The 13,326-nt window shown below is 47.5% G+C and overlaps 2 protein-coding genes across 2 annotated transcripts in view; one reads left to right on the forward strand and one right to left on the reverse strand.

Annotated features, from left to right (window-relative positions):
* The window catches only part of Dhx32 (DEAH-box helicase 32 (putative)), a 51,600-nt gene that overhangs the window by 36,703 nt on the left and 1,571 nt on the right, over positions 1-13,326 (forward strand). The window contains exons 6-10 of the mRNA XM_057777222.1: positions 1,393-1,492; positions 1,584-1,742; positions 10,237-10,428; positions 11,236-11,385; positions 12,656-12,843. Coding sequence (XP_057633205.1) covers positions 1,393-1,492; positions 1,584-1,742; positions 10,237-10,428; positions 11,236-11,385; positions 12,656-12,843 — 789 coding nt within the window. The remainder of the gene's footprint in view (positions 1-1,392; positions 1,493-1,583; positions 1,743-10,236; positions 10,429-11,235; positions 11,386-12,655; positions 12,844-13,326) is intronic.
* Positions 8,874-9,232, reverse strand: LOC130879134 (60S ribosomal protein L37a). The gene has a single exon (XM_057777230.1). The coding sequence runs from the start codon at positions 9,212-9,214 to the stop codon at positions 8,936-8,938; it is 279 nt and encodes a 92-aa protein (XP_057633213.1). The 5' UTR covers positions 9,215-9,232; the 3' UTR covers positions 8,874-8,935.

A 13,326-nucleotide genomic window follows, 5' to 3' on the forward strand; every position in this document is an offset into this window, starting at 1 on the left:
TTTAAATCTAAATATTTTAGAAAATAAATTATTGCCAGTCATGATGGTAATAGCGTACACCTTTAGTTCCAGCACTTGGGAGGCAAGGGCAGGCAGAGCTCTGTAAGTCCAGGGTAGCCAGGCTGTTACACAGAGAAACCCTGTCTCAAGGAAGAAAGAAAGAGCAAAAGAAAGAAAACAAATTATTAAAACTGGGAGGTGGGGGCTGGAGAAATGGCTCAGAGGTTAAGAGCACTGCCTGTTTTTCCAAAAGTCCTGAGTTCAATTCCCAGCAACGACATGATGGCTCTCACAACCATCCAAAATGAGGTCTGGTGCCGTCTTCTGGCCTGCAAGCATACAGAACACTGTACACAGAACAAATAAATCTTTAAAAAAAACAAAACAAAACAAAACTGGGAGGCAATGGTGCATGCCTTTAATCCCAGCAACTTGGGATGCAGAGGCTGGCAGGTCTCTGTGAGTTTGGGACAAGCCTGGTCTACAAAGTGAGTTCCAGAAAAGCCAGGGCTACACAGAGAAACCCTGTCTCAAAAAACAAACAAACAAATAAAATAATTTAAAGATAAATAAATTATAAATAGCTTCATACAAAATGTGTTTATCATTATCTTTAGATTTGAAAAATAAAGATATTTTTTCTTAAGCTCTAAAGACACTAGAACTAAAAAAAAAAACCCTTTTGAGACAGAGAGGAAACTACCAGATTTTATCCCTTGAGAAAACTGTACTTCCTGAATGTCCTTGTTTATTGTGACACCTTGGTGTCCCAGCAGATATGAAGACTCCCTTGAAAGAGTCAGTCTCTTTTGAGCCAGGCTCTTGCCAGCCGCGTAGCTTAGCTGGCCTTGAACTTAAGAGTGCTGGGATCCTAGTTGCGCACTGGCACACTTGACTCATTACAGTCAGTCTTCATCATTCCCAGAGCACAGGCTGTCACTTGCCCTTTCAAAGCACACGCATGGGTAGCTATTACGTCTGTGTGGCATTTGTAGTAGGTACACTCCCCAGGAAATCCCAGGGTGTGTCATAAAAGTGGGCCCACTGAGGTAACACTCTGTCTGACCATAACATCAAAGCATTACAGCCCGGTTGATTGGAAACCCTCTTTGGTGTGGTATTGGGTGGGGAGGGTATGCCCACACCTCAGCAGTTCAGTACTGTGGCAGGTGACACTGAGGTCCCATATTCCAGAGGTGCAGTGGACACAGGCAGCTTACAGAGGTCAAGGCTCTCGCAGTTTCCATCTCTCGGTGAGTGGCAGACCCCAAAGGAAAAGAGCCTGACAGCATTTCTGTGGTGGTGCACTGCACTGCGGGGCAGGCACCTTGGAAAGAGGCAGGTGGCTGCTCCTGCGTTTCCAGGAGCTAACATGCTGTGTTTCTGTTAAAGGTATACAACCCCCGAATCAGAGCCAACTCCCTCGTCCTGCAGCCCATCAGCCAAAGCCAAGCGGAGACCCGCAAGCAGCTTCTTGGGTCTTCTCCCTCAGGTGTGTGGTAGGCACAGGAGCAAGCAGTGTGAAATCCTTCCAAGATGTACGTCACAGCAACACTGAAGCCATTTCCCTTGACTTCTTTTAGGAAAACTTTTCTGTCTGTACACTGAAGAATTTGCCTCCAAAGACATGAGGCCGCTTAAGCCAGCAGAAATGCAGGAAGCCAACCTGACCAGCATGGTGCTCTTCATGAAGAGGGTAGACATCGCGGGCTTGGGCCGATGTGACTTCATGAGCAGGCCAGGTAACTTTACACTCAGGTTTTCTTCTTATTCCTGCTACTTCTTCCTTCTGTGGTACCCGAGAGCGTGTGGTTCCTGTCGGTGTAAGCCACGTGGGGTATGGTCACTGCTGATACCTTCTCACCATCACAGGCAGGAAACTCTCTAAAGAAGGTGTGTGTGGTGTGGTGTGTGTGGTGTGGTGTGGTGTGGTAAGGGCTGTCTTGGTTAGGGTTACTTTTGCTGACACACTATGACCAAAAGCAAGTTGGGGAGGAACGGCTTTATTTATGTGGCTTATACTTGCAGATTGCTGTTCATCATTGGAGGAAGTCAGGACAGGAACTCAACCAGCACAGAAATCTGGAGGCAGAAGCTGATGCAGAGGCCATGGGGTGCTGCTTACTGACTTGCTCAGCCTGCTTGCTTGCTTGCTTGTTTGCTTCCTTCCTTTTCTTTCTTTTGTTTGTGTTTTTTTGAGACAAGGCCTCTCTGTAGCAACCCTGGCTGCCATGGAACTAGCTCTATAGATCAGGCTGGCCTCAAACTCACAGAGATCCGCCTGCTTCCGCCTCCCGAGTGCTGGGATTAAAGGCGTGCACAACTGCTACCGGACCAGCATGCTTTCTCATAGAACCCAGGACCACCAGCCCAGGGATGGCACCACAATGGACTAGACATCCCCACATCAATCATTAATTAATAAAATGTCTTACAGGCCAACCTAAAAGCCGATCTTATATAAGCATTTTCTTTTTTTTTTAAATTATTTATTTATTATTACACAATGTTCAGTCTGCATGCCAGAAGAGGGAGCCAGATCAAATTACAGATGGTTGTGAGCCACCATGTGGTTGCTGGGAATTGAACTCAGAACCTCTGGAAGAGCAGCCAGTGCTCTTAACCTCTGAGCCATCTCTCCAGCCCCTATAAGCATTTTCTTAATTCATGTTCTCTCCTCTCAGATAACTCTGCCTTGTGCCACATTGACATAGACTAGCCAGCACAAGCACCAAAGCTTAGCGTCTGGTATTTTCCTGTGTCACTCTTTAAATTCATGTTTGAGACAGGGTCTATCATTGAGGCTGAGGCTCACTGAGTGGCCTCACTAGCTGGCCAGTGAGCACGTGGCTGGGATTCTTCTACCTCTACCCCTGCTACCAGTTCCTGAGACTGTAGCTGTGCATCACGAGCCTGGCTGTTCTTGTGGGTGCTGGGGATCTGAGGTCAGGTCCTCGATCTTGTGCCTTTTCCCCAGCCCAGAGAATAACTTATCTTCCGGACAGTGGCGTCAGAAGGACTGGCAAGAGCGGCAGCTATAGAGAGGGATGGAAGGGCAAGATGAACAGAAGGTAAACGATATGTTCCTGAAGGGGCCTGGTGTCCTCAGATGTCACTCCTTTGCAGTTTAGGTCAAACATCCAAGAGAGGTGAGGTTCCTGAAGCAAGTCTGATCCTAGTCGGAGCAGTTTCCTCCAGGGGTCAACTGAGCCTACTGGCCCTGGCTTTCTTCTTGTCCCCAGAGCTACTGAAGTGCTGAGGGAAAGGCCAGTGAAGCACGGGCCAAGCAGCTGCTACCTGAGTGACAGCCACTGTGCCCAAAGCAGAGCGATGTTACATGCTCAAAAGAACGCCAACTTGTGGTTTTCTCTGTACCGAGTTGACTTATCCTCCATGTGGCAGGATGAGGCTAAATCCTCTAGTGTCCGGGAGGTGGTGGCAGCTGTACTTACCTTTTTTTTTCTTTTTTCTTTTTTCTTTCTTTTTTCTTTTTCTTTTTTTTTTTTTTTTTTTTTTTTTGGTGTTTTAAGACAGAGTTTCTCTGTAGCTTTTGGAGTTCTCTCTGCAGAACAGACTGGCCCCAAAGGCAGAGATCTGCCTGTCTCTGCCTCCCAAGTGCTGGGATTAAAGGCTTATGCCACCACTGCCCAGCTAGCTACATGTCTTAACCTTTCTTTTTTCTTTTTGGTTTTTCAAGACAGAGTTTCTCTGTATAACCCTAACTGTCATGGACCTCACTCAGTAGACTTAGGTGGGCCTCGATCTCAGAAACTAACCTGCTTCTGCCTCCAGAGTTCTGGGATTAAAGGTGAACACTGCCACTGCTTGGCTAAGCCCAGCTACGCTGTCCACGTCAATCACCAGCTGGTGAGGAAGGTCCACCAGCACCTGCTGTCTGCATATTGTATCTCTTTAGACCCCCACCTGTTCTCTATCTGAAAGCTCAGTAGCTTGTGTTTGTTTACTGGTGTGTTAAATCACTTAGGTAATAGCCCAGTAGCTGGACGCTGTTATTCGCTCTACTTTATAGATGAGAAGCCGAGTCACTAGACACAAGGCAACGTACAGAAACGGGCAGGTGGCATCTGCCCTGACAGTGGCCAGTGCCTGCCTCTGCTGCTGTTTCCTACTGAAAAGTCCTGGGGTTTCCTCTTCTTCTGTGTGCTCTTTGTCCAAGGCTCCTTGCCGAGCATGGGCAGCAGGTGCCTATGAGTCGAGCACAGTGAGGGGGCTTCCCCATTTCCCCTCCCATCGTGCTCCTGAAAGTGATGGGGACCTAGTGCCACAGCCAGGGAGACACAGGCTGTCAGAGCAGGGTCCTGTTTCTGTAACCTGCTTTGTTCTGTGACTTGAAACGTAGCTTCCACAAAGCAGGCAAATATCTGGATCATCATATAAAGGGCTCTAACTTAAAAAGTATGTTTGCTCTTAGTTTTTGCTTGTATCTTTGTGAAAATAGCTTTTTCCCCCACACACTTTTGGCCAGTATTTAAAATTTTTCGTCATGCTTATCTAAGAAGTAAGTGGCAGTCTGCCTGTGATGTCTGTGTCCTTGGTCACATTTTGTAAGACAGAGAAGTCAGCAAGAGGCCATCAAGGTTTAAAGTGGGAGCTATGTGACCCAGGCTTGTCGAGTGCTTTCCTTCACTCTGTCCTGGCCATAAGGAGGACATCTAGGGGTCACAGCTTCCTTCTTTCTACCTGATGACCTCTGAACTTAGGATGGGTGGGCTACAGGAATCCTTCCCAAAGCGCCCTCCACAGAAGTTGTTTTCACCCTTTTGTTGTTTTTACATTTTGGTGTTGCTAGAGATTGAAGCCATAGTCTGAGCATGCTCTGAGTGTTGTACCACTGAGCCACAGTCAGAGCAGACTTTCCTTTTTCATGATGGTAGGGATGGGCCCAGAGACTGAGTGATGGGCATGTACCCTACCCCTAACTACAGCATGCATTTCACCAGTGAACACTGCCATCCAGCTCTGCTGCTCAAGTCTTGGCGCCCTTGGCATCTGCTTGCTCAAGAGAGGTGGTGTTTGGTGAACTAGATTTGAGGGGAGAAGAAAAGCCAGGCTTGCTCAAGATTCTGAAGAAATCAGACATCAGAGATACCTAAAAATAGACTGGACTGTGGATTGCTCTGTGATGGGATCCCTGCACTCATTCTCTCTCTCTTTCTCCCTCTCCCTGCTGGGATCCCTGCTCTCTGTGTGGCTCCTGCGTGCTGCTTACTTCACGGAACAAAGGGGTCAGAGTCCCCATTTACTTTTGGCTCCTGACAATACACACACAACTGTCTTCTGCTGTGCATCAACTCTGGCTCATTTTGGAAAAAAATAGAAGATGCTTGTAGGCAGTGCATTTAATTCAACTTAGAATTGAAATGTTTGAGCACTGCAAACTCTGCCCTTTTCAGGATCTGTGAACCGTGTGGAAATGGACTTGGCATGACTAGGTTACCGGCAGTTAAGTGAGTTCCCTCGGCATGGACCTCTCTTTTGAAAAACTAAATCAAGGATTTTTTTCTCTCCCTTGGCTGCCTGAGGATAGACCTCCATGAAAGTCTCACAGCCACTGTTGACCTGGGTCAGGAAGCTCAGGACCAGCTGAGTGCCTCAGCAGAAACAGATGGCTGAGACTTACTGTCCCTGGAAGGCAAAGGTGCCAAGGCAAGGATTTGCCAAATATCATCTCTGTGGTCATAATCAAAACTTGTTTTACTATTAGCATATAAAACTGGTTTGGGGATGACCAGGATTTCTGTGATTTTAGAAAAAACAAACAAACAAACACCAAGAGCCAGAGGCATGGTGGTATATACCTATAATCACAGTATTTGTGAAGTGGAAATGGAGGCAAGAGAGTTGTATGTTTGAGGTCATCCTGTATGTGGATTTCCAGGTCAGCCTGGGCTACATGAAACCCTGTCTCAAAAAAAAGGAACAAAAGAAAAAAAAGAGAAATAACCATATCCAACTTAGTTCTAGCTTGGCATATAGGGCAAGGTAAGGGAGAGCCTGCAGAAAACACAAAGTGAAGGCAGGGCTGGACTTGGAAGAGGGATCCAGCTCTGAAGTGGTCCCATCAGGGCTCGGGGGCAGGGGCTGGGTGTGGAAGGGGGAACCAGCTCTGGCCCCACCAGGGCTCGGGTACACATTTTTCACTAGACATTCTGGTTCCCGAGTCAGTGAACCCAGATCTTCTGACATCACAGTCACGCACCCAGAGATGTTAGTGAGGAAGCCCGCAAGTCTGTAAAGCACTGTAAACTGAGTCTCCTTTGAAACACAGACTAGTCTTAACACACCAGTCTGTGCCCAGGAGAGTGAGAGAAAGCCACCTGCTAGCTTGGCTCGGTGATCACCCTGGCTGCACGTGGAGCTCTGGCTAGGGAAGGGCTCCTTTCTGCAAGCAGGATGCCTGCTGCATGTTGCTTCCAGAACAGTCCAGAGCTGAGAAACCGTACAGCCACTGTCCCTGTGAAGGCCTAGGGTGCATTCATTTGTGGCAGCCAGAGGACAGCTTGCACCAGTGAGTGGGTTCCGGGGTGGGGTCCGGGCTGTCAGGCTTGTGCTGCAAGTGTTTCCCCCCACTGACTGCTGGGTGCCGCACAGACACTACTGTCTGTGCAAAGGCCACACAGAATTTATCGCCATCTTCAGAGAAGGGGGGCAGGTGCCAAGAGGAATATGTCAAAAACAGTTCCCAAGACGAAATGCATTGCAACACCTTGGAAACATGAAAATCATTTTATAGATACTGAAAATGTATAGGGGAGGGATGTTAAAGGCACAGAATGGAAATAGTGGTTTTTTTCTTTTTTTGTTTTGTTTTCAAGACAGGGTTTCTCTGTAGCCTTGAAGCCTTTCCTGGTTTTGAGACAGGGTTTCTCCGTAGCTTTTGGTTCCTGTCCTGGAACTAGCTCTTGTAGACCAGGCTGGACTCGAACTCCCAGAGCTCCGCCTGCCTCTGCCTCCTGAGTGCTGGGATTAAAGGCCATCAAAGTAACTGCTTCAAGGGTAAGGTCAGTTAGTTCATATATTTTTATCCCTTAGAAAAGTGACCAGGGTTCGGCAAATGCTTGGTATTGCAGGTGCGAGACACTCCTTACTGAGCTCAAAATCCCAAGGCTGCCTGCCCTGGACTGCAGAAGGCAGTTTCCATGGGTGTGCAAACAGATAATGAGTCACAGTGATGAGATGGCAGCACCACAGTGCCCTGAGTCGGGCTCCTCCATCCCAGTAAGACTGCTGGCCTTGGGCTTTTGGAGTTGTTGACGAGCGAGCGCATGATGCATGACTCCCTCACAGAACCCATACTGCTTCTCAGTCAGCCCCTCCCACAGAGGGACTTGATCTTTTTTACCAATCACCAGCTGCCTAGTCAAGACCTGCCCCACTGATTGGTGGAAGGAGAAGACAGGCACATGCAGGAGTTTGTTTGGGACTCCTTCTGGATAGAGTGAATGCTTGGAACAGTGAGGAAATGATTGTAGTCCCTCAGGTAAGTGTGAGTGACCAGGGAAGGGAAGCCTGTGAGCTTGCAGTGACATTCCACAGAAAGCAGAGCTGTCATTGACAAGAATGTCTAATAAGAAGGCTGTTTTGCTCCTTTTGAAGCTACCTTTAGAACAATGCAGTCTTGTTCTACAATGAGGTGGCCTTAATCTGACCCTTCATTTACTGTCTACCGTGATTTGCATTCAGGCAACACTGCCATTGAAAAACCCTCATCTAGGCCATTCTACTCTTAAATGTACTTTTATGGGCAGCACTGGGGAGATGTCTTAGAATGCAGTACAGCAAGTGTTGTTGGGTTAGGTGTTAAAGCCCCTCATGTGTGCCATCCATGAGCATTAACCCATTCCTCCTTTATGATAAACGCACACAAGAAAAGCTTTGCATGAGGCCCAGGAGCACAGTTCTGAAGTGATTTCCGTCCTTCTGTTAACTCTGTGAGCAGCCAACTTGACTTCAGGATGTTAAAATGAGTAGTCAGTGCTCTTTGGGAACAGAGCCTGTCTGTCGAGCCGTATGCTCGTGTGGAGTCGTCGTGAGGCCTGTAGCCCATCACACAGCTTTGCTGTGTCCAGGTGCTCCCTGGTGAGGCCAGCGTTCCCAGTCCTTCCTTCAGCTGCTGCCGGCCCCTCTGTAGCACATCAGCTGTCCCTTTGGGACCCACAGCTCTCTGATGGAACTCTTGGACTACTTTTCTAAGTAGCCTGTCTGTTTCCTTCCTGGCACTGTAAACTCTCAAGGTTCTGTGTTCACCAGTGTGGTCAGGCCTAGAGTCCCCAGGGGTAAAGAGGCCATTCTGCTTCGTATTAAATTTTGATGGTGAGTGCCAGGCGATGCTGGCACACGCCTTTAATCCTAGCACTCGTTGAGGCAGAGGCAGGCAGATCTCTGAGTTTGAGGCCAGCCTGGTCAACAGAGTAAGTTCCAGGACAGGCTCCAAATCTACAGAAAAACCCTGTCTCAAAAAAACTAAAAAACAAAAAAAATTTTTTGATGGTGAAAAAAAAAATCAGAAACAAAAAGTGACGGACTTCACTGTCCCTCGGTAGTGGGGTGTCACTTTCAACAGCGCTCCCTGTGACGGCTCCTTATCTATCACCCTGTCTGTTCCTGGTGCCTTGCTTCAGTTGCTCTCCCCCCCAACGAGGCTGCAGGGCAGCGTTGGTGTGTCCCAAACGCACGAGTGGTTTCTTAAAGCTTTCCTGGCCTCTTGACGTTAGTGGGAATCTGATCAAATCAGAGCTTGTAAGCATGCTGTAGAGTTTCTCAGTGTGCCTAAAATTTTGACACTTACCTTCAGTGGTCAAAGTGTAAATAGCAAATAAGTGATTTTTTTTTAATTTTTTTTTACGTAAATTAACCCATTTATTTAGTTGGCTGTGCATTATTGAGCAGGCTTGGGTATCAAATGGTAGCACTTTTACTGGTCTTTCAGTTCCTTCAGTCTTCTGATGGCAGACTTCACTGTGACGGCAGAAGTCGTGTTGTAGGTCCAGGCCCCGCCAGCCACTGTTTTCATGCACGAACCACAGTGCCAGATGCCGACGGCTCGTCTCTTCATCTTGGTCTTGCCACAGAAGGAGCACGTGTACTTGGCGTGCTGGCTGATTTCAATTTTCTTCACCATTTTCCGGAGGGAGGCACCATAGCGGGTCCCATATTTCCCGACGATCCCGACCTTCTTGGTGCGTTTTGCCATGTCGCCGGAACCTAAGCCAAGCACCATAAGTGACTTTTTTTTTCCTGTTAGTCACCTAAAAACTCCCTGGCATAGGCAGGTTCAGTTGCTTCTTGGGTGCCTATGGTTGGGCCTACGGGTGCTGTCTCCCACACACCACATACATGCCAGTGCTAAGACCGACGGAAGGCAGCCAGTGGCTCTCTTAAATCCTTTGGTTTTAGGTAGCACAGCAGGAGTTGGCTTCCCCGTGTAGCCTTTATTTGGACACCAGGTAGCAGAGTTGGAAAAGCATATTTAATATGACTTGATTCCACATAGTCAGATACTAAATGGACTTCTTTGTGGAAACTGAGCAGATCTAACACACACAGTACTGCTGCCTGTGTAATCTAAGTTGGAAAGAAATGAGGGACAGGGAAAGTCAGTTTGTTTGCAGTAACCTCGTGTGTCTGTGTCTGGCCTTACTGTTTTCTACAAGAAGTCTTTCTGACTTCTCGGCCGCTCTGTCTTCTTTGTTCTGCTGTTCTTGTCATATCTGTTTACTGGGTTCTAGACCATGTGTCTTTGCCTTATTGAGCAATGATATTTTTGACTTCCGTTACGTGTGCTCGGGACTGGCTCTGTAGACTAGTGCCGGGACTGCTTATAGTCAGTATTCTGAGCCTGCAGCAGGCCCTCTGGCTGGTTGGCTGGTGGGAGCAGGCTCTGTGTGAGCACCAGATATGTTCCCTCCAGTCACACCGATTGGAGCATTGCTGTCTGGTCTGGAGAGGTCTCAGATCCTCAGGGTCATCTTTGCCCCATCAGGACTGCATTAAATCTAAAGAGTCCCTGGCTGTCCTCTGCACAGCAGCCTGCCACTGTCAGGGTCCTTATCTAGACAGCCATAAGGGTTTCCCTGTCAGCCCCTCAGAATCTACTGACTCAGTGTCTGACCAGTTCTTGCTTCACAGGTTTTGTTGCTTGTTTTATACAAGAATGAAAAATTCCATCTCAGTTGTGCAAAATATATTCCTTTTTTCTTTTTTTCTCTTTCCTAGCCCCAGAAAGCCTGATGCAAGCCCTGGAAGATTTAGATTACCTGGCAGCCCTGGACAATGATGGGAATCTTTCCGAGTTTGGAATCATCATGTCCGAGTTTCCTCTGGATCCACAGCTCTCAAAGTCTATCTTAGCATCCTGTGAATTTGACTGTGTAGATGAAATGTTAACCATTGCCGCCATGGTAACAGGTATTCCTTAATGACCCTTCTTTTGTACCACGAATCCACAACAAGTCTAGATTTAAACGGAGTATGCAGCAGGGACATGGTTGGTCCATCTAACTTTGCAGACGATAGTAAAGTGGGGTTTTGTTTGTTTCTTTTTATTTTCGAGACAGGGTTTCTCCGTGTAGTCCTGGAACTCACTCTGTAAGACCAAGCTGGCCTTGAAGGCAAAGATCCACCTGCCTCTGTCTCCCAAGCGCTGGGATTAAAGGCATATGCCACCATGGCCCTGCAGTAAAGTGTTTTAACAGACTATAAAGGGGAGATTTTTTTTAAATTACCTAAATGTAAAAATTCAAAAGGTCATGCCTGGCTTATTGCCAACAGGACTAGTGTAGTGCAAACAACAAACAGCCACGAGGCAGCGCTTCCAAGATTACCGTGTGGCTTTGCTTCCTGCCAGCTTCACTGACACTGGCTCCTATATTTTCATGTAGTCTTTGACAGCAGCATGGACTAAATACTGCGCCATTTCTGAACCTAGTCCTAATCCTGTGTCTGACTCGTGGGCCCCTTGACACCCTGCTTCCACTGTATGAGCAGGGCACTAACTGCCATTGGCAGAGCAACATGCACAAAAGAGAGAAAGAATTAAGACAACTCACTCTCAATTTCTTTGGCTTCCAAATAAACAAGAATATTGAGAACAACATATTAATTCAGAGAACCAAGACAGGAGTGGGCTCATAGACAGGAGTCCTGCCTCTGGGCACGCTGGGCCAGGTTGAAGTGTCCTCTGCATTGCTAACTGTGACCTCTTGCATCTTAAAGCTCCCAGTTGCTTCTTGCACGTGCCTCAAGGTGCTGAGGAGGCGGCTGAGACTTGCTGGAAAACGTTCTTGCACCCTGAAGGTGATCACTTTACGCTCATCAATGTCTACAGGGCCTACCAAGACACAGCTTTGAACTCTACCAATGAGCGTACGTGAACAAGATCCCCAAAAACAACTTTCCCGTTCCTTCCCCCTTCCCCAGTTGAGGCTCAGATATTTGAATTATCTGTAGCCTTCCTTCTGATAGTCCCACCAGCCGCTCGGACACCTAGCATGTCGCAGCACAGGTCTAGATTTGGGGAGCTTGAGTACTCTGGGCAACAGCTCACAAGCAGCAAGCCTGAAGTACAGTAACAGACAGACAGAGAGTATGGGGTTTGGGGAGGGCGGGGCAGACATCCCTGGTACCATCCTTGTCCCTGAACTGCAGTGGCTATCATAGTGTCACAGGAGAGGGCCTGCTGCTGGGGGAGCTGGCAGCACCTCTTCCAGGACGAGGGACAGAGGATTCCCCACAGACCAGCCTCTACTTCCTTTGCTCCAGAAGATAGTATAAAAAATATGTGAAATATGGAAAAAATCTTGAGCTCAGTTTGCAAGGCAGTAGGATCCCATCAGGAGCAGAGATCGTGTTTCTAGAGTGGACTAGAGGGACAGTTATCGGATTTTGGAACATGTCTGGGTGATGGTGTCTGACCAAGTATGTACTCCTCCTACTCCTGTGGGACAAAGTGGACAGAACGAGGTCCACTGGGCCAAGGCCATCTGCAGTCTTCAGTCAAGATGCAATTTCAAGTGCCAAGAAAGTACCTTGAAACACAATCAGACTAGTACATTTGGATTAAAAGAAAGTTGCAGGGCTGGAGAGATGGCTCAGGGCTTAAAAGCACCGGCTGCTCTTCCAGAGGACCCAGGTTCAGTTCCCAGTATCCACATAGCAGTTTACAACTCTCTGTAACTCCAGTTCCAAGGGGATCTGACGCCTTCACACCAATGCACATAAAATAAAGTTAAACAAAATTATTAACAAAACAAAAAAAAAAAAAAAAAAGCTGCACCCAGGGTAGACAAGGAACTAACATAACATAATGAACTCCCAGGTCAGCCTGGTAGGGCCTTACCAAATGAAGTATGGGTCTAGCTCTGGGTCTCCAGCAGTACACATCTGTACAGAGAAGGAAGTGCAGCTGCTAATACAATCTCCTGCGCCTCCCTCCCTATAGCCACGAGCTGGGAAACGTGCTTCTGACACTCCAGTACACTGGGCTCACAGCTCAGCAGCTGCTACAGGTGTGGCCCATCCCACAGCCACTGGAGAGCCCTATCCCAGCTGCCTTCCTACCACTCCCTCACCTGACCTTCGATAGCGCTTAAAGACTAACACATCATTTCTGAGTGGCTTTCTGTTCTCCCTCTAGACTGTGTGGAGACGTGGTGTCATGATTACTTCCTCAACTGTTCTGCTCTCAGGACGGCAGATGTTATCCGAGCAGAACTCTTAGAAATTATTAAACGAATCGAGCTTCCCTATACAGAGCCTGCCTTTGGCTCCAAGGAAAACAGTCTGAACATCAAGAAATCGCTGCTCTCTGGATACTTTATGCAGGTAAGCAGGAGTGGAGCTGCCTTGGTACGTGTGGCACTAATGCCACATACGTAGGAGATTCAGTCAGCAATCTCACAGTGATAGTTTTATTGACCTTAACTTTTTAAATAACACTAAAAAGATGTCAATTTAAGATTTGGTATTTAAGCATACTTCTCAAGCCAGAATATTATATGTTAATTTTGCCCAAGGAGACCGATCTTCCCTAGAGAGGGAAGAAGACACCACAGCTCCTCTTTCCCTTTGACCAGTGATCTGAATGCCCAGCAAGTTAAAGTACCGCCTCAGTTGTTTCTTTCATTTCCGTTGAGAGGCTAAGTAATGTCTATGACAGAGATGTAGGTATGTTCTTCACATCAGAGTGGGCCACAGTGTACCCCAACGAGCAGCTTAATGGAGAGATAGATGACATTTCAGTATAGCTCTCTTCATCTGTGAGGAAACATAGGTTATCTATGTAAGAAGTGGTAAAGATGAGCTGAG

Source organism: Chionomys nivalis, chromosome 8, assembly GCF_950005125.1.
Source record: "Chionomys nivalis chromosome 8, mChiNiv1.1, whole genome shotgun sequence".
NCBI classification, from domain to species: Eukaryota; Metazoa; Chordata; class Mammalia; order Rodentia; family Cricetidae; genus Chionomys; species Chionomys nivalis.

Excerpts from the sequence above, each read along its gene's own strand:
- LOC130879134 (XM_057777230.1), bottom strand. The coding sequence starts at position 9,214 with ATGGCAAAACGCACCAAGAAGGTCGGGATCGTCGGGAAATATGGGACC.